This window comes from Ovis aries, chromosome 21 (genome assembly GCF_016772045.2).
Source record: "Ovis aries strain OAR_USU_Benz2616 breed Rambouillet chromosome 21, ARS-UI_Ramb_v3.0, whole genome shotgun sequence".
NCBI classification, from domain to species: Eukaryota; Metazoa; Chordata; class Mammalia; order Artiodactyla; family Bovidae; genus Ovis; species Ovis aries.
Window position 1 is genome coordinate 9,305,500 of NC_056074.1, and position 22,408 is coordinate 9,327,907.

General features: G+C 46.1%; 1 protein-coding gene across 28 annotated transcripts in view; it reads left to right on the forward strand.

Annotated features, from left to right (window-relative positions):
- SYTL2 (synaptotagmin like 2) overlaps window positions 1-22,408 on the forward strand; it is a 121,651-nt gene that overhangs the window by 35,798 nt on the left and 63,445 nt on the right. For 18 of the 28 annotated variants that reach the window (XM_060403893.1, XM_060403896.1, XM_060403905.1 and 15 more), the window contains exon 2: window positions 19,643-20,135. In XM_060403893.1, coding sequence (XP_060259876.1) covers window positions 20,035-20,135 — 101 coding nt within the window. In that variant the 5' untranslated portion in view covers window positions 19,643-20,034. Of the gene's footprint in view, window positions 1-17,254; window positions 17,492-19,642; window positions 20,136-22,408 lie in introns of those variants that run through there. The other 10 variants (XM_060403904.1, XM_060403907.1, XM_042238035.1 and 7 more) reach the window with 4 other exon arrangements.

Genomic DNA, 22,408 nt, shown 5'->3' on the forward strand with positions numbered 1-22,408 from the left:
AAATTCGCTTTCTGGTTCTTTGGAATAGCAACTTAAACACAGGTGATACTTTGGTGGAATTGGATCTAGTATCAGTAAATATCGAATGGTAGGGACTCGATCAGGTGGTGGAATGAGAGGAACACGAGGTCTCTGCCTTCAGATGCCCAGGCTCCTCATAAGGGAAATTGATAAATGAGCAGGCAGTTGCTGTATAATACAGAGTCCTGTGAGAAGACAGAGGAGAAGACTCTAACCCAACTGGGAGGAAGAGGCAGCCTTCTTAGAGGAGGTGATACCTGGACTGTGGCTTGAAAGGTGTGTGTGTGTTAGCTGCTCAGTCGTGTCTGACTCTGCCATTCGGTGGACTGTGGCCTGCCAGGCTCCTCTGTCCGTGGAATTATCTGGGCGAGAACACTGGAGTGGGTTGCCGTTCCCTTCTCCAGGAGATCTTCCTGACCCAGGCGTCCAACCCGGTCTCCAGCACTGCAGGCAGATTCTTTACCACCTGAGCCACCTGGGAAGCCTTTGGAAGATGAGTAGGAGTCTAAGGAGCTGAGAAAGGATGTTACAGGCAGAGGGAGCTCTGTGTTCTACAGGCATAGAAGCCTTACAGGTAAATTGAAGGAACATCAGGGTATGATTTGGGGAAAATGGAGAGGAAGACCGGAGGTAGATCTGGAGGGTCCCGTGCAACACTGAGGGGTCTGAATTTTAAGCAACAAGGAGGTATTGAATGAACCGCCCAAGAAGCCTTACACCAGAAGGAGACCTTGGACATCAGAGTCTAGCATTTCACTTGGCAGATATGGAAAGTGAGAACCGAGAATGGAAGTTCTCGTGGCTGCACAGTTAATGTACATCTTTGTATAGACCCAGTGGTGCTTGGGCGGGGGGAGGCCTTGGTAGGGGGAGCCTTCACAATGAAATTCCAGTGTTGTCCTTGTGAAGGCAGATTCTCATAGGAACATTTGGCTGAGGATTTATCATGGGGACTGTATGGTTTGGGCTAGTGACCCCAGCATGCCTTTTTGCATATTATGTCCTTTAAAGGAAAGGCCATCACTAGCTAGAAATGCTCTTTGGCTATTTTTAGGCTGTGTGGTAGGGGGAAATTAGTGGAATTCTTAAGGTCAGCCCCAGCTGTTTTTCTCCAAAAGACCAGCTGAATTTTTCATGAGATGTGCTCATTAGGGCTTTTGCCCTTCAGTAAGGCATTCTACTGAGTCTGAGTCAGCCTGTCCTGGGAAATAAGGGATAAGAGTGTGAGGGAAAGTAGACCAAAATTGGAATGGCTGCTGCCCTTTTTAAAATGTTATGCACTAATTAACATTAAGTGCTAATTACTGGCAAGTGCTGTCTTAGATACGGTGGGTTATTTCTCATACCTTCTCAATCACAGTGAAGATCTTTCTGGATTACAACGACTACCTTAAAGGATGGTTGGGTTTTGAAGATTCAGGGATGTTCTTATATGTAAAGTCTGGCTCGATGCCTAGGTAGAGATAGTGGTGACTAATTACATGGTAATTACACTGAATAGCACCCTTCATTCGGGACTCTCATCTCAGAACACTGTGTAGATACCAAGTCAGGTATTCTTTAAGAATCCTGTGAGGGGAATTTGCCTGTGGTTATTTGGCATCTACAATTACAACACTGCCTCTCTGCTCTGTGTCAGGGACTCTCTGCAGGCAGGTGAAGCAAAAGCACCCTTCATTTCTTCTCGAGTTCTCCATGAATATTTTTTCCTATCCAGTCTTAGGGTGTCTGTCTGGAGCTCACACTGTGTTAGAAGGTGAGTGGATAACTAGCTGTCCAGCAGTTTTCAATGCACAAACTGTCTTCCCACATGTGATCTCATTCACCCCTGTAGTGATTTCAGCAAGGAAGGTGGGCCGTGGTTAGTCTCAATTTTAGAAAGGAGGAAACAGAGACTCAGGTACTTGGTATGTTTTGGTCACCAAGGTAGTAAGTGGGTGACTCAATTTCAAACCAGATCTTATGACTTTAAATCTCTTGTTCTTTGCTCTTCATGATGCTGCCAACTTAGATTGAGAAATAAAGGGCCAGGTTTCTCATCTAGCATAAAAGTGGTTTAAGGAATGCCTTTAAAAGGAAGGTGACTCAACTGCATACCCAGCTAAGGAATGAAGGATCGTGTCCAGTGTGGGATTTCTAGACGTGATGGAGTAAAAGTGAACTTTGTCCCACTAGCTCTGGAATAACAGCTGTTCTCTGAGTTAGAACAGACACAGTGACGTTAGAATAGAAGTGCATAACTTATGCTTATGAAAACAATATTTTTTATTGTTGGTTGGAATGAACAGTAGTGGAGAGGCATTAACTAATGAGAGGAGATCTTAGAAAGTTTCCACCTTAATTCTGTCACATTGATGATCAGAAGGTGAGCCAGTGTACTTCTCCCCTTCTCTCTGAAATGGAGAAAAATGAGGCCATCCTCACTAGACACAGAACAGGAAGCCTGAGTCTATGCTCCCAACACATCGGTGGCTTAATATTAAAAATCTGTTTAAAAAAACCACTGCATGCAAAGTACTGTGCGTCTACAAAAATGAAAGTGGATATTTTAATAAACCCTCCCCTCAAAGAATCTAGAAACGGAAATTGGGAGAATTCCCTGCGCTCACTGCTATGGGCCCGGGTTTCCTCTCTAGTTGGGGAACTAATATCCCACCAGCCGCTCTGCTGCATGGTCCAAAAGAGAAGGAATTTGGCATGTAATGTATATAAGTTTCTGTAATGTTTATGTAACTATTGAATAGTTAGTGTGTCAGGCACTTATATGTGAGCTTAAATCTTCTCAACAACCTAGTGAGAAAGGTATGATGCCCATTTTACATATGAAAAGCCTGAGACTCAGGGAAGCCAAGTAACTTGCACAAGAGTGTCACCTTCTACCCGGGTCTGTCTGACTGTAGAGTCTGTGCTCTTTCGTACTTCAGATGAGAGATGTACGGAGAAGAGCTGGGAGGGGTCAGTGAAAGAGGGAATTATGGCCAGTTTATGGAAGGCATATTTGTGAGGGGACGGGGGCTGCAGGGACAGCTTCATGGACGAGCTGTCATTTAAGCCGGGACTTGAGTGATGGGTAAGGTTTGGGTGTGTGGAGATATAAGGAAAAGATATTCCAGGTCATTCCTGGGTTGGGAAGTTCCCCTAGAGAAGGGATAGGCTACCCACTCCAGTATTGTGGCCCGGAGAATCCCCACGGACAGAGGAGCAGAAACAACACATGCCTGATGATGACTGTGTGCAGCGGATATTGGTCTGGCTGGGATTCACAAGGTAGGAAAGGGTCCATGGGAAAAAAGACTGGATAGGGAGGTTGGGAGGATAAAGATGTCAGTACAAGGAATGTGGGCTCACTCTGCGATCAGGGCTTCCCTGGTGGCTTGGGTGGTAAAGGATCTGCCTATAATGCAGGGGACCTGAGTTTGACCCCTGGGTTAGGAAGATCCTCTGGAGGAGGGAATGGCAACCCTCTCCAGTCTTCTTGCCTAGAGAAGTCCCATGGACAGAGGAGCCTGACAGGCTACAGTCCATGGGTCGCAAAGAGTTGGACATGACTGAACAACTAACGCTTTCACTTTTTTTCCACTTTTTTCACTTTTTGGTAGTCAGGGAAGAGCTAGGGAGGATGTTTTTGCTTTTGTTTTTCCCAAAGAGCTGCATCTGTTTATTGTCACCTATATTGTGATAATTTTTTTAATCTACATTGTGAAGATTTAATTTTTTATCTATATTGTGAAGATTTAATTCCTTTGCTTAGAATTCTTTTTTGCTTTCTTTTTTTTTTTTTTTGGTCTGTCTTTATTTTATTTATTTTTTTTTTTTAAATTTTAAAATCTTTAATTCTTACATTCATTCCCAAACATGAACCCACCTCCCACCTCCCTCCCCACAACATCCCTCTGGGTCATCCCCATGCACCAGCCCCAAGCATGCTGCACCCCGCGTCAGACACAGACCGGCGACTCAATTCACATGACAGTACACATGTTAGAATGGCATTCTCCCAAATCATCCCACCCTCTCCCTCTCCCTCCGAGTCCAAAAGTCCGCCATACACATCTGTGTCTCCTTCCCTGTCTTGCATACAGGGTCGTCATTGCCATCTTCTAAATTATTACAGTATGATAATTCATTTACAGGCAACTTGGAAAATATAGAACAAAGTTACATGTAATTTCACTATGTGTTACAGTTTTTTGGGGTAGATAAATTAAGATTTTTTACTTGAAGTTCCAATATTAAATTCTCAAAGAAACAGTAGAATGAATAGACAGAAAAGTAGAAGGGTATATAATAGGCCTGAAACGTGTGATGAACCAATTCAATATAATTAAGATTTAGATAATTTTTGGTACAAATTCTGTTGAAGAACTAGGTAGGGTTCTTGAGTATGGTATCCTGGAAGTAGGGCCTTGGAATGTGAGTCTAGCTGGACTGTGTATGGTAGCCAGAAGAGAGAATGAACCAGCAATTAAAGGAGCCCTGTGCAGTTCATGTCCATCTGTTTCTAAATGAGAGAGGAAAGGAGAGAAAAGGTGGAACTGGACGGAGCACAGAGATTCAATCAGCCGAACCTGCTGGCAACTGATTGGCTGTATGGCAAGGAGACGAAAGCGTCAGCCCTTGGTGGTGCTTATGAGGCTGTATTTAGTTAACAGGGTTCCAGGCAATGAGCTGGGAGTTCAGAGATGAATAAGGCGTGCTATCAGGCTCTGTCTGTTTCTATTGCTGCTGTGCACATTACCACAAGCTTAGTGACTTGAAACAACACAGCATTCTTATCTTACAGTTCTGGAGACCAGAAGTCTGAAATGAGTCTCACAGGATAAAGGAGTCGGCAGAGCTGAGGTCCTGCTGGACACGTTTGGGGAGAATCAGTTTTGGTTCCTTTTCCAGCTGTTAGAGGTTGCCTGCCTTCCTTGGCTCATGGCCCCTTCCTCCATCTTCAAAGCGCACCACCCAACCTGTCTTCATCCTCATGACTGTTCTGCCTCCTTCAGACCATCCTGCTTCCTCATAAGGACCTCGTGATTACCTTGGGTCTACATACATAATCCAGGATAACTCCTCCATCACAGTATCCTCAGTCATATAGCCCCTTTCCCCATGTGCTATATTCACAAATCCAGGAATTAGGATGTAGCTGTCTTTGGAGGACCATTATTCTGCCTACCAGAGAGTTAGCACTTCTATGGACGCTAACTTGTCAAACCTTTTTTGTCCCTATGATCTCTTTCTTGTTCCCTTTATTCAGTAGAGGAGGCAGCTGTTGAGAGTTCAGGCACCACACTAGGCACTGAGGATTCGGGGATGCCAAGGCACCTCTCTGCCCTGCTCTAGAGGAAGCAAATGAGAGAAGGGCTGCTAATGTAGAGCCAGAGACCAGCATGTCAGACTTTTGGCTTTGATTTTTGCAAGCTGAGGTCTAGGCCTGAGATGACAAGATATAGAAGAATTTTTGGTAATTTAAAAATGGGATCCTCCTACCCACCCTCTCTACTGCCAAACCCCAATCCCAAGTTTAGATTTCTTTTCAATCTACTCAAAGGCTTCTGGGGCGGAGGTGTTTGCTGAGACCAGGAGTTTGACTCCTTTTTAGAATACGGTGGGAGGTTAGAAGAAGGAGACAGTCTAAAGAGGAAAACAGAAAAAGCAGCAGCAGTAACACTCCAACCTCAAGTAGCATAGAAAGGTGATGTTACTGTTTTTGTTTAGTCGCTAAGTTGCGTCTGACTCTTTGCAACCTCGTAGCATGTAGCCCAGCAGGCTCCTCTGTTCATGGAATTTCCCAGACAAGGATACTGGAGTGGGTTGCAATTTCCTTCTCCAGGGGATCTTCCTGACCCAGGGATCAAACCTCCGTCTCCTGCACTGGCACGTGGATTCTTTACCACTGCACCACCAGGGGTGAAATTTCCAAAAGGTAATAAGAGTTGATGAAATGTTGAAGATTTAGTCAGCTGGTATCCATGAAGCACCTACTATGTCCCGGATCATTTAACTTACAGCCTAATGTCATCTCACAGAAACCCTGTAAGGTAGGCCTTGCTGTCTACAAAGCACAGACCAAGTAACAAACCCAGAGTCCATAGCAGAACTGCCAAAGAACTGATGAAGGATTAGTCCCCTTCCAGGCATCTTTTGACTTTAAAACCAATGTGTCTTCCTACTCCATCACAGCAGCCTCTTATGTCGAAGGGGTAAGATTAATGCATGTAGTCGGCTTTATTCACCTGTATCCATTTCAAAACCAGAGTCTCTTTAGAGGATGAAGCAGAACAAGGAAGACCTCACACACAGGAGGCAGTTGACGTATCTTTGATGGGATAATTAATGGCTTGACCAGAGGGATTTGTGCAGGTGTGGGCCTGGGGCAAGGCCAGTGAGGTACCCAGGGCACAGACTATGGAGACAGGCTCATACAGGTGCGGGCACTGCACTTGCCATACCAGGACAGTGAGTGCCTCCTTAGTCGTGTGCCCAGGGTGCCTGAGTAGGAGGGAGACCTCGCTCTCAGGGCACTTCAGCACAGTGTGCTGTGCTCACACAATCTTGACTCTGAATTTTGTGCTCTGGGCATCTTGCTTCCCTCACCCTAGGTCCTCACTTTGTGCTGAGGCCAGAGGAGGAGAGGACCAGTGAGTTCAGTGGTCTCAGTACTGGCTGTACATTATAACCCTCTGGGCAGCTTTAAAAAAAACATCTGGGGTAAGATATAACCCCAGACCAATTAAATCAGAATCACTGGCATGGGGTGGCATGGAGAAGGGATAGGAGGCAAAGACCTGGGCATGGATGTATTTTTTAAAGCTTTTCACGTGATGCTAATATACAACCAGGTTTGGGAACCCCTGAGTTTGTACATTAGGAGAGAGTCTCTTACTGCCAGGCTAAGCAAGAATGTACATGATTGTAGCAAAAGTGAGGGTTTAGGTAGTTCTTTTAAAATGTGAGCTGATGATGGCTACAGTTCAGTTAACTTTATGATTCTGGGTTTAATTCCAGCCTGGTTAATAAATCAGCTGATTCTTCCACTCCCCTCCTCTGAATTTGAAACCTGGAAAATAACTAAATGTAGAATTCATCTGTAATGGCTGTAGTTATCAAGTGCTGGCTTCAGGGCTGCTGTGAAAGGCAGCTCAACCCACTTTATTAGCCCATTTGCAAATCCTTCTGAGGGTTGAAACTGTGTCTGTCCTGAAAGAGAAAGGAAGTCCCCTCTGAGTGTCCCAGCGCTCACATTAGGGAGCCATGTGACCCTAAACAAGTGTTCTGACCCCTCTGCGTCTCGCCTTCCTCATCTCTACAAAGAGGTGCTTGTGACTCCATGGTTCAGCTGTTACTTCATTTCTGTGTTTGCTCTTGTTCCAGCTGGGAAACAACTGCTATACAAATGAACACGCTTAACTTTGACAGCTGTGCTCTGCAACCAGTCATTTCTGACATATAAGGAATCATTTAAAGCTGTGATTTCCAAACCTGGCCAAACATCATGTGGGAAATTTTCAGAAAATGCAGATTCCTGAACTTCATCCCTGAAGATCTTTCTCCCCTGCCCCACTGCCCCATTAAATATGGTGTTTAATCAATGCAGCCCTGGTCAAACTGTCTACCTTTACTCGTTGGGTCTTTTTTTTTTCCTCTTTTGAACTTTTAATTTTGTTTTGGGGGCTTTCCTGGTGACTCAGATGGTAAAGAATCTGCCTGCAATGTGGGAGACTGGGGTCTGATCCCTGGGTTGGAAAGACCCACTCCCATATTCTTGTCTGGAAAATTTCATGGACAGAGGAGCCTGGCGGGCTCCAGTCCATGGGATCACAAATAGTTGGACATGACTGAGCGACTAGCATCACCACATAGCCAATTTAACAATGTTGTGACAGTTGCAGGTGAACAGTGAGGGGACTCACTGAAGCCATACACATACATGCATCCATTCTCCCCCAAACCCTGCTCCCATCCAGGCTGCCACAGGACATTGTGAAGATCTTGATTCATTGGGTTGTTTTCTCCCCCGACATGGCAGGTGGGATCTTAATTCCCCGACCAGGGATCGGACCCACGCCCCTTTGCAGTGGAAACATGGAGTCTTAGCCGCTGGACCACCAGGGAAGTCCTGGTCTTCAATAGGTATTAAGTGATATCTGGGAATGTGCCACTCATCAGCCAGGTTAGGATGTAAGCAATGATTAGGTTAATTAAAGTGCTAGAATCTCCAATCTCGGTATCCCTTGAGAGTTTACAGTTAAGTCATAGTTCTTCGAGGAAGCCTTCCCTGGGCCCCAAGACTGTGTTAAGGCCCCTGGTTAAAAGTTTAATAGCATCCTGTTCTTCTGCCTCACAGGACTTCCTGGGCTAGTTCACATCTGTCTTCCTTTCCAGAATGTAAGCTCTCTGAGGGCCAGGATTGTGTACACTATTACAGCTTTTGGGGCATGCAACTTCCCCTCTTTCAGAATGGAGATCCGGGCCTTTGGTGGATGCTGCGGTTGCCGGGGGAGAGGAAGTTTCTCTCTGGCTTTTTGACTGGAGGCACGACTCTAGGGGCTTCCCAAGCTGTGTCATCAGTGAGAGCCAGTGACTGTTGGGTTTCACAGCAGCTCCGTGCCATGTCTGATGGGCCATGTTCATCCTCTCTCAAAGTTCCTCGGTGTGTTGTCAAAGTAAGTCATCCCCTTTGTAGGCTGTCATCCTTTTTTTAGATTTGAGTTTTCAGCCCAAGTGTGAAGATTAAAATGAGTTTTCAGCTGCCTATCTCCTTAGCTCCTTTCTCTCTACTGTTTTTATCTTTTGAAATTCTGATATTCCCAAATAATACAGATTTTAAAAGGTGGTTTAGGCATATTTATTGAGACTGAAAAGTTCCAGTTCCCTCCCTTGGCATTTCAGCCTCTCAGGGTTTGACCCCAGATACTGTTTCCCCATTTGTGATCACACTCCAGCTACCAGCCTTGAAAATCCTGTCTCCATAGTTTCACGGCCAGTGCACTTGTCCAGAATGCCCCCTCTCTTCTTCTCAGCCCCCAAGATTTTCTTCTTCTGATCTCCTGCCTAAGTCCCTGTGGCCCTGATGCTTGGTTTATACCTCCTGTATTACCGCTTAATGTAGTACTTGTATGAGGGTAGCTTGTGAAAGTGTTAGTCACTCAGTCGTGTTGACTGTTTGTGATCCCATGGACTGTAGCCCACCAGGTTCCTCTGTCCATGATTGAATTCTCCAGGCAAGAATACTGGAGTGGGTTCTTCTCCAGCGGATCTTCCTAACCCAGGAACTGAACCTGGGTCTTCTGCATTGCTGGTGGATTCTTTACCATCTGAGCCACCAGGAAAGCCCCACGAGGGTAGGTGTGTGTGGTACTGTCTTCCTCAGACTGCCCATTATCTTACCCTTGCCTGGGACTTGATTAAACTGTTAGATTCCTGTGGGTACCATAATCTAAACTTACCTGGGAATGGCAGGTGAGCCTTTCTAGAAGTCCAGAGATTATTATTAAGTTGGAAGATGAGATTAAGGGGTAGGGAGCATTGTCACATAGGAACAATCTTTACTTCTCAGTTCTTAGTTCGAGGTGACCAAGTCAGTCTGTGGGAAATGTTACCGGTCAGCTGCGTCAGTCTGTCCCCGAAGGAGGTACCTGAAGAAGAAAAATGGCTTCCACCTTCAGAAGAGCCCCCCACAAAGTGAAACCTCTGTTTATTGAGGTGCCTGTCAATTTTGATTTTTTCACTTATTCCTCTGTATAACAGAAAGAAACTCATTGGATAACTTACTCTTTATTATTCCGTCTGTATTTTTTCATTTGTTCGCTTCTTCCTGGGCTCATTTCACGTGTTCATTTTATTTATTCACTAAGCTCAGGTTGTTTTTGAGAAGCTACTCTGGACCCGTCACAAGGCAAGTATTCTTTCAAGAAGCCAAATTTAGGCAACATGTTAGATTGAGTAATTTACCTGTATTTTTTAATAATGATGAAAGCATAGACCATGTAGAAACAAAATATTCATATGGCATTGTTTCCTGAAAGGGCTGTGGACAAAATTTGCTATTCATATAAACACATTTCTTGGGGAGAGGTGTGTGGGAGGGCATTCAGGATGGAGGGGACACACGTATGCCTGTGACCAATTCATATTAATATGTGGCAGAAACCATCATGATACTGTAATGTCATTATCCTCCAGTTAGAATACTTAAATGAATTTAAAAATAAATAAAAATTCTGATTGAGTTTAAAAAGCACAAAGCATCTTTTAGGAATAGTTTCTGATTTCAGCGATTGCTCGCATTCTGAGAGGCTAATGAGCCCGTATAAACACCTGCGTGTTGACTTGGGTGCCCTTTTCTGTATCCATGCTTTTGTGTTTTCCACGTCTATCCACATAACAAACCTAGAGGGCCCAGCCATTTTCCTGTTCCTGACAAGTTGGGCAGAGAGGAGCGTGCCGTGCTCTGCGAGCCAGGGCGTGATGCTCGTAGGAAACGACACAGAAAGAAGTAGGCCGTCCAGAAGGAGGAACAGCAGGTGAGAACAGGCTGGGCCGGGAGCCAGGACTCCTGGGCTCTGGTCTCATCCCTGTGCCTGACGAGCTGTGCGACCTCTCAGGGAATAAGTGGGGATCGGCGTGCAGCGACAGATTAACAGTAGCAGCTTTATTTAGCATTTGATTGTGAACATATAGTTATTTTTATTGGAATATGGTTGCTTTACAATGCTGTGTTGGTTTCCGCCGTGACGCAGTTATATGTGTGTATACAGCCCCTCCCTCTTGGACCTTCCTCCCACCCCTCTGGGTCGTCACAGAGCACAGAGCGGAGCCTCCCGTGCCAAGCTGCACCTTCCCACTAGCTGTCTATTTTCCGCACGGTGGTGTATATATGTCAGTGCTCTTCAGAGTCTTACAGCCCTCGGTTCAGATCACATTCTGGTTGAGCAGCTGTGGACGTCACTTAACTCCTCGAGCTCCGCGTTATCCACAGCATGTGGAGAAGACCCGCCGCATTCAATGGGCAGAGGGATGAACTGCTGTCCTGTGGGTGAAGAATCTCAGCACCACATGCTCAGTTTTCAGCCTAGAGAAACATGACCGAGATGGTGAGAGGCTTGGAAAACATCCTGTGAGGAACAGCGGAGGGGAGGAAGTTCAGCTCCCTCTCAACAGAGACGCAGGGAGAACACGAGTGCTGTCTGCCTCATAGACTGTTGTGTGAAAGCGAGAGTGAGCCGAGGGCAGCAAAGGGTGGGAATGGCAGGCAGGTTCGACCTTGGAGCGCACAGCCTGAGAAGTGGGGCAGCCCAGCGGGGGAGCTGGCAGCTTAGGGCCTGCGAGCCCTGGCCGTGTGGCCCGGTGGTCTGATGACTGCGAGGTGGGGGGCATGGTGGGGGTGGGACGAGAGATCTCTCTGCCAGGAGGGAGGTGGGCTAAGCATCTCAGATTGTCCCACTCCATTTATTCCTTATGAGGATTCTCAGGAACCATCTGTGGGTTATTCTGCTTATCCTTGGATGCCTCTCTGAGGGCTAGCATTCTTTTTTTTTTTTTCTTTTGAACTTTTTATTTTGTGCTGAGGTATAGCCCTAGTGGCTCAGACAGTAAAGAATCCACCTGCGATGTAGGAGACCTGGGTTTGATCCCTGAATTGGGAAGAACCCCTGGAGAAGGGAATGGCAGCCCAGTCTAGTATTGTTGCCCGGAGAATCCCATGGACAGAGGAGCCTGGTGGGTTACAGTTCCATGGGGTCTCAGAGAGTCAGACATGACTGAGTGACTAACACAATTTTGGGGGCTTCCCTGGTGGCTCAGAAGGTAAAGAATCTGCCTGCAGTGCAGGAAACCCAGGTTCAATCCCTGGGTTGGGAAGCTCTCCTGGAGAAGGAAATGGCAATCCTCTACAGTATTCTTGCCTGGAGAATGCCATGGAAGGAATTCCCCATGAGGAGCCTGGCAGGCTACAGTCCATGAGGTTGAAAAGAATCGGACACCACTGAGCGCCTAACACTTTCACTTTCATAGCTGATTAGCAATATTGTGATAATTTCAGGTGAACAGCTGAAGGACTTAGCCATATGTACGCATGTATCCATTCTCCCCCAAAGTCCCCTCCCATCCAAGCTGCCACATAGCATGGAGCAGAGTTCCCTTTGCCCTAGAGTAGGTCCTTGTTGGTTATCCATTTTAAATACAGCATGTGTACATGACCATCCCAATCTCCCTAACTATTCCTTCTCTGTGGCAACAGTAAGTTCTTTTTCTAAGTCTGTGAGTCTCTTTCTGTTTTGTAAGTTCATCTGTATCATTTCTTTTTAGGTTCCGCATACAAGGGACATCATGTGATATTTGAGCATTTGGTCTTAGACATGGCGGTTTGTCATTGCTGGGGGTAAGCCTCTTAATTGATCAAGGCTGCCTTTGTTCCCCCCAGACCCACCCTGACTTGAGCATACTTGTTCTGCTCTCCTGCTGCCTCCCAGATTTTTCTTTCACGGCTTCCTTCTTGATGTCATGGGACTGTCAGAACAGTTTGCTTCTCTTCTGAAAACCTCATCATGTGAGAGTCAGGACTTCCTCGAATTTTCCTTCCCTTCCCTGGGGTCATGGAGAATGTTATGGTCTTCCTTGAGGCTTTGGGACAGCAACAGCCATCCTAGACAGGAGAGGGTGCCACTGGGGCCGCTCCTTGGAGCACAGCAAGTTGTGGGAACAAATGCTGCTGTTAATCAGCCTTTTTAGCCTGGGTCTGGCTGGCCGGGTGATGGGGATTAGGCCTACGAGCCTCACTCGTCTCTTTGCTGGCATCAAAAGCAGACACCAGCTGTGGTGTTTCTCCCTTCAGTTTAACTTTTGGACAGCTGGCAAAGAAAATAAGCTTTTATAGATGTGGCAGAACAGGGCTGAAACTTGCAAGATATTTTTTGGGGGGTTTGTTTCCTTCCAGTTGTGTTGAGATATAATTGACATACAGCACCGTATAAATCGAAGGTGTACAGGTGGCTTGGTGTTAAAAAAGAAAATCTGTCTGCCAGTTCAGGAGCCTTGGGAGACAAGAGTTTGATCCCTGGGTCAGGAAGGTCTGGAGAAGGGAATGGCAAGTCACTCCAATATTCTGGCCTGGAGAATCCCATGGACAGAGGCGCCTGGTGGGCTACAGAGAGTCGGACACGACTGAGCGCCTGAACGCACATATGTACAGCGCGATGATCTGACTTAGATGCAGCATGCAGTGGTTATCACAGTAACTACAGTGAACAGTCATCTCATATGGGTATAAAAATTAAAGAAGTAGAAAAAATGTATCTTGTGACGGAAGCTCTCAGGATTTATTCTCGTAACCCCTTTCATGTTTAACACGCAGCAGTTTTGATATATGTATCATGTAGTGCATTCTGTCCTTAGTGTTTCTTTATCTTGTTCCTGAAAGTTTGTACCTTTGGAATGCCTTCTTCCAATTCCCCTTGTCTCCAAGCCTCAGCTCTGATAACCACAAACCTGATGTCTTTTCTTTTTTATGAGTTTGCTTTTGAAGCATGATTGACCTGCAGCACTCTGGTGGTTCCTGTTATACAGCATGGTGATTCTGTATATCTATACGTTTCAAAACCGGCACAAGGAGAGCTGGGATTAAGCACAGTCTGCACCTGGAACCCTCCCACGTCCCTTTCAGCTGCTCATTTCTTATTTGTCCTTGACACTTTCTTCCTTCTCACCGGATCCTCACAATGATCTCCGTAAGGAAGGGAAGGTAGGAGTGAATAGATCCACTGTGCAGTTGAGGAAACAGGCTTGGAGAAGCCGTGTGATTGATGTAAACCAGACAGTCCTGAGGAAGGCCTGGAGCTGGAACCCGGCAAGGAACATGTGGCTGATTTTTCAGTGTTGCACCAGGCTCATGTTAAGGGGGAGGTGAATTCCCGTCCAGCTGTGTTCACAGGTGAGATACGTGAGTGCCTGTTACGTAGAGGGGAGCCGCAGTGGCAAGCGCTGGCTGGAGACACAGAGCACTCGGACACCCAGGCCTGCACGTAAACCAGGGGAAGACAGACATGAGTAGATGGGGTTTGGGATCCTCTGCTGAGTATCCTGGGTGAGGAAGTTAGGGGCTAATGGAGCACTCCAGAGCGGCACCAACCTGGCCTTGAGAGGATGGGGAAGACGTCTCTAGTACGTGCCATCTCACTTGAGACCCAGGAGGTATTGTTTGAGGGAGGGGGATTCTAGGAGGAAAGTGAAAGTGTAAGTGTTAGTCACTCAGTCATGTCTGACTCTCTTCGACCCCGTGGACTGCAGCCCACCAGGCTCCTCTGTCCATGGAATTCTCCAGGCAAGAATACTGGAGTGGGTTGCCATTCCCTTCTCCAGGGGATCTTCCTAACCCAGGGATTGAGCCCTAGTCTCCTTCATTGCGGGCAGGCGCTTTATCTTCTGAGCCACCAGGGAAGCCCAGGAGGGAGGGTAAGTATATGCAAAGGTCTGAAGGCAGAAGGAGCTGAAAACGTTCAGTGTGACAGGAAGAGAGTTTGGAAAAGAAAGCAGGTGCTACTTCACAGAGAGCCCTACAGGCCGTGGTGAGGGCTTTGAGCCTTAGCCAGTGGACGGTGGAAAGTTGGTGAAGGGTTTTAAGCCTGGGAATGTGCCCTCGTCACATCTGAGTTTTAGAAAAATCCTCCAGCTGCAGGAGGAGGGTGGGAGGGAGGGCTGAACCTTAGGGGAACTATTTGCTCATCCTCCTCCTGCTGTGGACACGTCAGGCATCCCTGTTGCCAAGACTCATCCCTCCCGGATTTTTGCACGGAGGTTGCCCCCATGCTGACAGCCAGCTCTGGGCCAGTGATTCTTCTGTGCTTAAGCAGAGAATGAGAGTCCACAGGCAGACAGAAGGGCTCTTCTTCTGCTTCCCCAGTTTGAGGATCTGTGTGCAAGAGAGAATTAAATGGAAGGTCAATATTGGGGTGACTTATTCTAACAAAGCCAGTGGTGACTTGTTCTAAAAAATGCCAGCCCTGCTACACACAGAAGCTAGGTGGCAAGCACCTCCATGAGCCTCATAGTCTTCATCTGAAAAGCACACATAATAAAATGTTGTTCAGTCACTAAGTCATGTCTGTCTGTGACCCCATGGACTGTATGTAGCACACCAGGTTTCCCCTGTCCTTCACATCCATCGAGTTGGTGATGCCATCCAGCCATCTCATCCTTTGTCATCCCCTTCTCCTCCTGCCTTCAATCCCTCCCAGCATCAGGGTCTTTTCCAATGAGTCAACTCTTCGCATGAGGTGGCCAAAGTACTGGAGTTTCAGCTTCAGCATCAGTCCTTCCAATGAACACCCAGAACTGATCTCCTTTAGGATGGACTGGTTGGATCTCCTTGCAATCCAAGGGACTCTCAAGAGTCTTCTCCAGCACCACAGAATAATAAAATACCTTCCTCAGATCTTTGTGAGGATCCAATGAGATGATATATGTAAACTGCCAGGCATGTAGGAGGTGCCCAGTAAGTATTTATTCCCTTTTCCTTTTTTCCTGCCTTCCCTTATCACTGATCCAGAAATCTTACAGTCAACTCCAAGCCCAGAATAGTCTGACCTATTTCCTTTCTGACCCGCTCCATTCTGTCCTTCTGGCACACTGATTGCCTTGAAGTTTCTTGAACACTCGAGACACACTCGCACCTCAGGACCCTCTGACACCTGCGTGGCTTGTTTCCTCATCTCTGGCAAGTTTTTGCTCAGTTATCATCCTCTCAGTGAGACCTGCCCTAGCCACACTCTTTAAAACTCCAGCACCCTTCATCTTATTATTGCTTTCCCAACTTTATTTTCCTCTAAAGTTCTTATTACCTTCCCCAAATTTATATAATTTATTTTTTATTTTTTTGTGTGTTTGTTATTAATTTGTTCATTATCCCTTCCAACTGGCATACATACTCCACAAGGACAGGAAGTTTTAAATGCCTTATTCATTGCTGTATCTCCAGTGCTTAGAACAGTGTCAGGTGCATAATAAGCTCTCAGGAAGTGTTTGTGAGATGAATGAATGATCGATTAGCTCTCATGATAACTGTTGAGAATATTGGGAGTTGGGGGAGCACCTGGGACTGAAGAGTCTTGACTGCCATCTGAGGGTTCTTCTGCAGTCTGGCTGGGTAGTGACTCCCTGCTAGGAGTCTAGGAGACAAGAGTTCCAGTCCTTTACTCCTTTGTCTGTAAAATGAGGACCTTGCTCTTTGCCTCACTAAAAAGCCCATTTTTATTAAAAAAATTTTTTTTATTGATGTGTGTTTTTATTTGTTTATTTGGCTGCATCGGGTTTTAGTTGCAGCACTCAGGATCTTTCATTGCTGCACACCAGCTCTCTAGTTGTGGCATGGGTTCCGGAGCACGTGGGCTCAGTAGTTGCAGTGCTCAGGCTCAGTAGTTGCAGTGCTCGGGCACAGTAGTTGTGGTGCTTGGACTCAGTCATTACAGTGCTCAGTCTCAGTAGTTGCAGTGCTTGGACTCAGTAGTTACAGTGCTCAGGCTCAGTAGTTGTGGTACTTGGGCTTCGTTGCCCTGCAGCTTTTGGGATCTTCATTCCCGGATCAAGGATGGAACCTACATCCCCTGCATTGCAAGGTGGATTCTTAACTCCTGGACCACAGGAAAGTCCCATAAATAGCCTATTTTTAGAAAAAACTTAACCCTAGAACCTTTTACACAGAAGCACTGGTTAGCTCATAGTTCACCTTGAAGATGTGGAAACCAACATTTCCCCTCTTGCCCCCCTGCCAGCTTCCACTGCTGGACAGTTTATTTTTCTTCTTTGTTTGCTTCCTGTCCTCAATTCACTGGACTTAAAAACAATCTCCCATTGAACCTGATGGCAGTGTGATGCCAGGGACATGGTTCCCAGAAGGTGGCCTGAGTGCCTTTCCTTGCCAGCCTCTGAGAGCTAAGGAAGTTACTGTGCATGAATTAAAGCTACTGTGCGTGAAAGAACTGAGACAGCTGTCCCCTGGTGAAGTTGTCTGTTTAGATTAGGTTCACTCAGTCATTTACTCATTCACTTATTTCTTCACATCAAGAGACTCACAGTCAGATGGGAGAGACCAGAGCAGACAAATCATTATCGCAGTGGAAACACATAGGTGGAGGAGAAAGTTTCTGTGTTAGTGAAGTCCCTGCTACAAGAGTGTTTGTTGTATGACAACCCCAAACCTCAGTGGCTTCCAACGAAAACTATTCATTTCTTGCTTTGATACCTACAGGTCAGCTAAGGTGGCCGAGCTTCAGGTGGATCAAGTTCTGGTCTGTCCTTGTATCTCTTTCTGGGACTCAGACTGAAGAGGCAGTGGCTACCTGGGGCAAGCTCTTCTTGGGGCCCATGGCCAGAGTACAAGAAGCCAGGCGAAACCACACAAGCACATCCACAGCCTATACTTGCATCACACTGATAACAGTTCATGGGCTAAAGTCAGTCACAGGCCAAGCCCACCATCTGGAAGGTAGGGGTGAATACTCTGCTTACTCTAGTGACAACATGGTTGTGTTGTTCTATTTCAGGGAGGGACTGAAGAGTTAGGAATACTGTACTTGAAGTGGCTTAGTGATAATCTGCCTGCAACATAGGAGACGTAGGTTCAATCCCTGGGTCGGGAAGATCCTCTGGAGAAGGAAATGGCTACCCACTCCAGTATTCTGGCCTGGGAGAGTCCATGGACAAAGGAACCTGGTAGGCTACAGTCCATGGGGTCACAAAGAGTCGGAGCAACTAAACAGCAACGACAACGATCGAATGTGCTACAGCATTTAGCTCATTTAGCTCCAGCTGTGGAAATGAGGGAAGGCTTCTTGGAGATAGTAACTTTCATCTTGAAGGATAAGTCCTTTTCGAGACAATTAAGCAGGCAGTAATATTTGCAATTTTGTAGTATCACATACACACACACACACACACACACATATATTTATATATGCACAAGTAGTAATATATGCACCAGAGAATCCTGGCATGCTGCAGTCTGTAGGGCTGCAAAGAGTCAGATGTGACTTAGCAACTGAACGGCAACAACAGCAAATACATGGGAGTGCATGCTGATTTAAACAGTGAATGTGAAGTGTTATCTTAAAATTCGGTAGTCACTGTGGGCAATATGTAAAGAGCTACAGGAAGATAAAAATAAAGGTCACCAGAGTGCTTGCCTTCAAGTCCGAACTTTGTAAGGGAGAAAGATACAGAAAAGAAAAGGAAAACATGTAACCAACACATTCTTGCCAGCTGAATGGAACAAAAGTGTGAACTCAGAAAGGAAGTTAGAGTATATTTTTAGCAGCTACTTTTGGTATGCACTGCTTTCTAGCCATTATTTCATTTAATCCTGGCAACCCTTGAAGGATGTCCTAATGAGAATCCTGAGCCTCAGAGTGGTTAGGTAACTTGCCTCATGTTTTATAGTTAGACAGTTGTAGTGGGAGTACTTCCTTGTTCTTCTCTTTTGCCAAAGAGCAGAGAGTTTACTCATAGATGTATTCATAGACATTACTACGTTACTGTACACACTGTCTTTTATTGAGTAGGGCTGCTTTAAAATATAGTAAATCCCCCCCTTTTTAAGTGTCTACTATATATGCAGTACTCTGCTTGGTAAAGGACCCCAGTCCTGGAGCAGTTCCTCAAGTCTAGCCTGGCTGTGGCATTCTGTAGGTCTCACCTTATTCTCATAGGTTCAAAAACTTTTTTTTTTTTTGAATCTTTATTGAATTCTGTTATAATACTGCTTCTGTCTTAATGTTTTAATTTTCTGGCCATGAGGCATGTGGGATCTTAGCTCTCTGATCAGGGATCAAACCCACGCCTCCACCCTGGACAGTGAAGTCTCAACTGTTGGACCACCAGGGAAATCCCTGCTCATGGGCTTAAAATGCCTCAGAGAAAATAGGATTCTTGCCTATGTTTCTATGCAGAAATGCTCACTTTGAACGGTGGGGTGTTTTGAAATCCTGCCTCTTTTTTCCCCCCAGATTATATACACACAGTTACTGTTCTTTCTCCTGGGAAACGAAGGGAGACAGCTTGGTGAGTTGCTCCAAGTCCAGCAAAAGATAGAGGTGGGACTAAGTGGAGAATAACTGATTTCACTATGGTGCAAACTCCCTCTACCTGATAATAACTCTTCCATCATTACGGAGCACAGGTGCATGCAAGTGGAACATCCCTGTGCATGAAGAAGTGGGCATTTGTGAATTTTTATTTCTAGTTTCCTACCAGTAATCACTTCACAACTGGAATAAGGTCTCCCTGGTCTTCTTGATCTTTAGTGTGACCTTTCAGCCTAGTGTCCCATGCGTTTGCAGAGAGAACCGCCATCTTTCTGCAACCATCCCTTCCCTCTGTGGATCGTTAAACATTGACAGGCATTTTTGTGCACACTCCATCTCGGCGGTCCGGAATTGAGTTGAAGCATGTTTCATGACCCATTTTCTATTTGCTCAAGAAGCTGGCAGAACTGGTTTCCCTGATCTCGGAGACCATCTCACATGGTCACTTTTTCCCCCCAGACATGTTTGAAATCTTCTAATAATGAGCAAGGCTTATTGTTAATTATGAGAACCACTGCCTGTCGCTGTCTGGTATTTACTGTCTCATGATTCCCCAGGCAGGTGACACTCAGATCCTGTGGCTGCTCACCGAGTTGACGTCGGACGGAAGGAGAATAAACTGTCTCAGACTGGTCCAGCGAGGGGGTGTGAGTGAGAATGCCGCAGCGGGAACAAGTGACCTGTCTGGCCGAGAATCCAGCATCCTGAGCGCTTCCTCTTGACATCACCCTCCAGACCACTACTGCCTTGAAGGAAAGGGTGCTTAGGATTTTGCTATCAGCCACCTAAAACTTTTGCCTAGCCGAGAGAAGACTTTTGCTGAAAACTGAACAAGATACCATTCCACTGCACTTTTTCATCCTTTGATCATCCTGGCTACGGTGACTTGTTCAGCTTGGGGAATCTGAGGCTGTGTTTTTTACTGTCATTTTTGTGAACACTCTTCAAAATGATCGACTTAAGCTTCCTGACGGAGGAGGAGCAGGAGGCCATCATGAAGGTTCTGCAGCGAGATGCCGCCCTGAAGAGGGCTGAAGAGGAGAGAGTCAGGTAGGAGGCTGGCCCTCTGCGGGGGGAGGAGGGTAGTCCGTAACAGGATGAGACACTTCATTCCTCTCAGCTGTAAGTGGTCGTTCTGACTTGGAGCCTGACTTACGGGTTCCAATTTCAGGTGTATTTCCTGGACTGGACTTTCTCCTCCTTGGTATCTCTCATCCCATAGGACTCATGCCAGAAATAGTCTTGATTAAAAACCTAACTAAATGGCTTTAACATATAAAACACTGAATTAAAAGTGAAGTACTCTCTACAAACATATCCATACATCTACACTCCCCATATATATCTATAATGTGTACACAAACACATACATATTCACTTTTTTTTTTTACTGAATCTACTTCTTTAAAAGTAGATCATGTACTAAATTAGAAAAAAATGTTAAGTTTCTAAAGTATTGAGAACAGAGAAGTAGCTCACATTTTTGCATATTTTCATACATGCTTGAAATGATTTCAACAGCAAATTGAAATTGGTTCTGACTGAGCCAGTTTTTCATTCGTGTCCCTTGAGAAAGTGTGATGCTGTTCTTGTTGGGAGGAACTCAAACCAAATGTTCCGCATCAACAGTCCTACCACTTTCACCTACTGTGGGGTAGGAGGAGCATGAGGTTAGAGTGCTTGAGTCCTAGCCCTGCCATTTATTGCCTTCATCATCTGGGTTTTGAAGGCAGTGAAAGGCTTCCTGAAATAAGTTAGTTGTATTCATGGCATAACCCCTCATCCCAGGAGTTATCCAAGAGGAGCATCAGCCATCTTCTTACTTCTTGGGACACCATGATCATAAACAATGGATTTATTTGTATCCATATTTAATTTATTTTTTCATAGTTGACCCTCATTTGAACATGGATGCTTTGTAAAAGAACATGCTGAAGTTCCCTTTAAGTACTCCAGAGTGTCTGATTATGTCTGTTCATCGTAATTCATGTTAAACAGTGCTTAACAGACTGCGACGGGCTTATATGCCCATTATTTCCTCTGAGCTCACAACACTCATGAAGTTGGGATGCAGGGTGGTTTGTAATTACACCAACCTGATGTGTGAGGAAATTGACCTTGAGACAGGTCAAGTGACTCACCCAGGCTCATGCAATCCATAGATGTCAGAAGTGAGAATTAAATCCTGGCCCGCAGGTACTCATTCACTGAGTGTACTGTCCCTTCCTGAGAAAACTGCAGCAGACAGGACATCCTGGGAGCCAGCCGTGACGGAGGGGATGGCTGCCATGGACACTGAGCTGGGACTGTGAAAGGAGGCGGCTGTAGGTGGTGGGGATCATGAGAATGGGGTTCTGTACTTGTCATGTTCCGTCCTCCAAGTTGCTGCTCCCCACTCTCAGCAAGTGGGGCACCTCAAACTGTGTCCCCTGTAGAGCTGGGAATTACGCCAGTCAGCCATCGGGGCCTCTTGGTAGCATTCATCCTTAAGCAATCACAGTACATGAATGCCATCCTCTTATGATCCTCCCAGCAGCCCTGAGATTTGGCAAGGCAAGACTGTTAGACCCATTTTAGAAATGAGGGGGTGGGGGAGCAGCGCAGAGGAAAAATTAGTAGGTTTTTCAAGCATAGAGGGGAATGGGAGTTCCTTTAGTCTCTCAGAAGGCTAGATGGAGAGACTCGGAGGGAAAGCAGTGGAGTTGAGATTGCCCCAGGGCCCCATCCCTCTTCCTGCCTCGAGACATGGGAACTTTCAGTATTAGCAATCTGCCATCTTTGATTCCTCCCACTGTGGCGCTAGTGGTAAAGAACCTGCCTGCCAGTGCAGGAGACGCAAGAGATGTGGGTTCGATCCCTGGGTTGGGAAGACCGTCTGGAGGAGGGCAAGGCAACCCACTCCAGTATTCTTGCCTGGAGAACCCCATGGAGACAGGAGCCTGGCGGGCTACAGTCCGTAGGGTTGCACACAGTCGGACATGACTGGAGTGACCGAGCACGCATGCACCGACAACGTTTTACGTGTGATCTGTAATTCTGCTTCCTCCACCTAGCCGGATTATGAAGGCTAGAGGGAGGTTATCCTCCCTTCTATTTTAAACATACTTAATATTTTATTCTTTTTAGAAAATATTTATTATTTGGCTGTGCTGGATCTAAGTCAGAGCGTGTTGGATCTTTAGTTGTGGCTGCAAACCCCTAGTTGTAGCATGAGGGATCTAGTTCCCTGACCAGGGATCCGACCTAGACCCCCTGCATTGGGAGTGTGGGATGTTAGCCCCTGGACCACCAGGGAAGTCCCCCTCCCTTCTATATTTACTTGG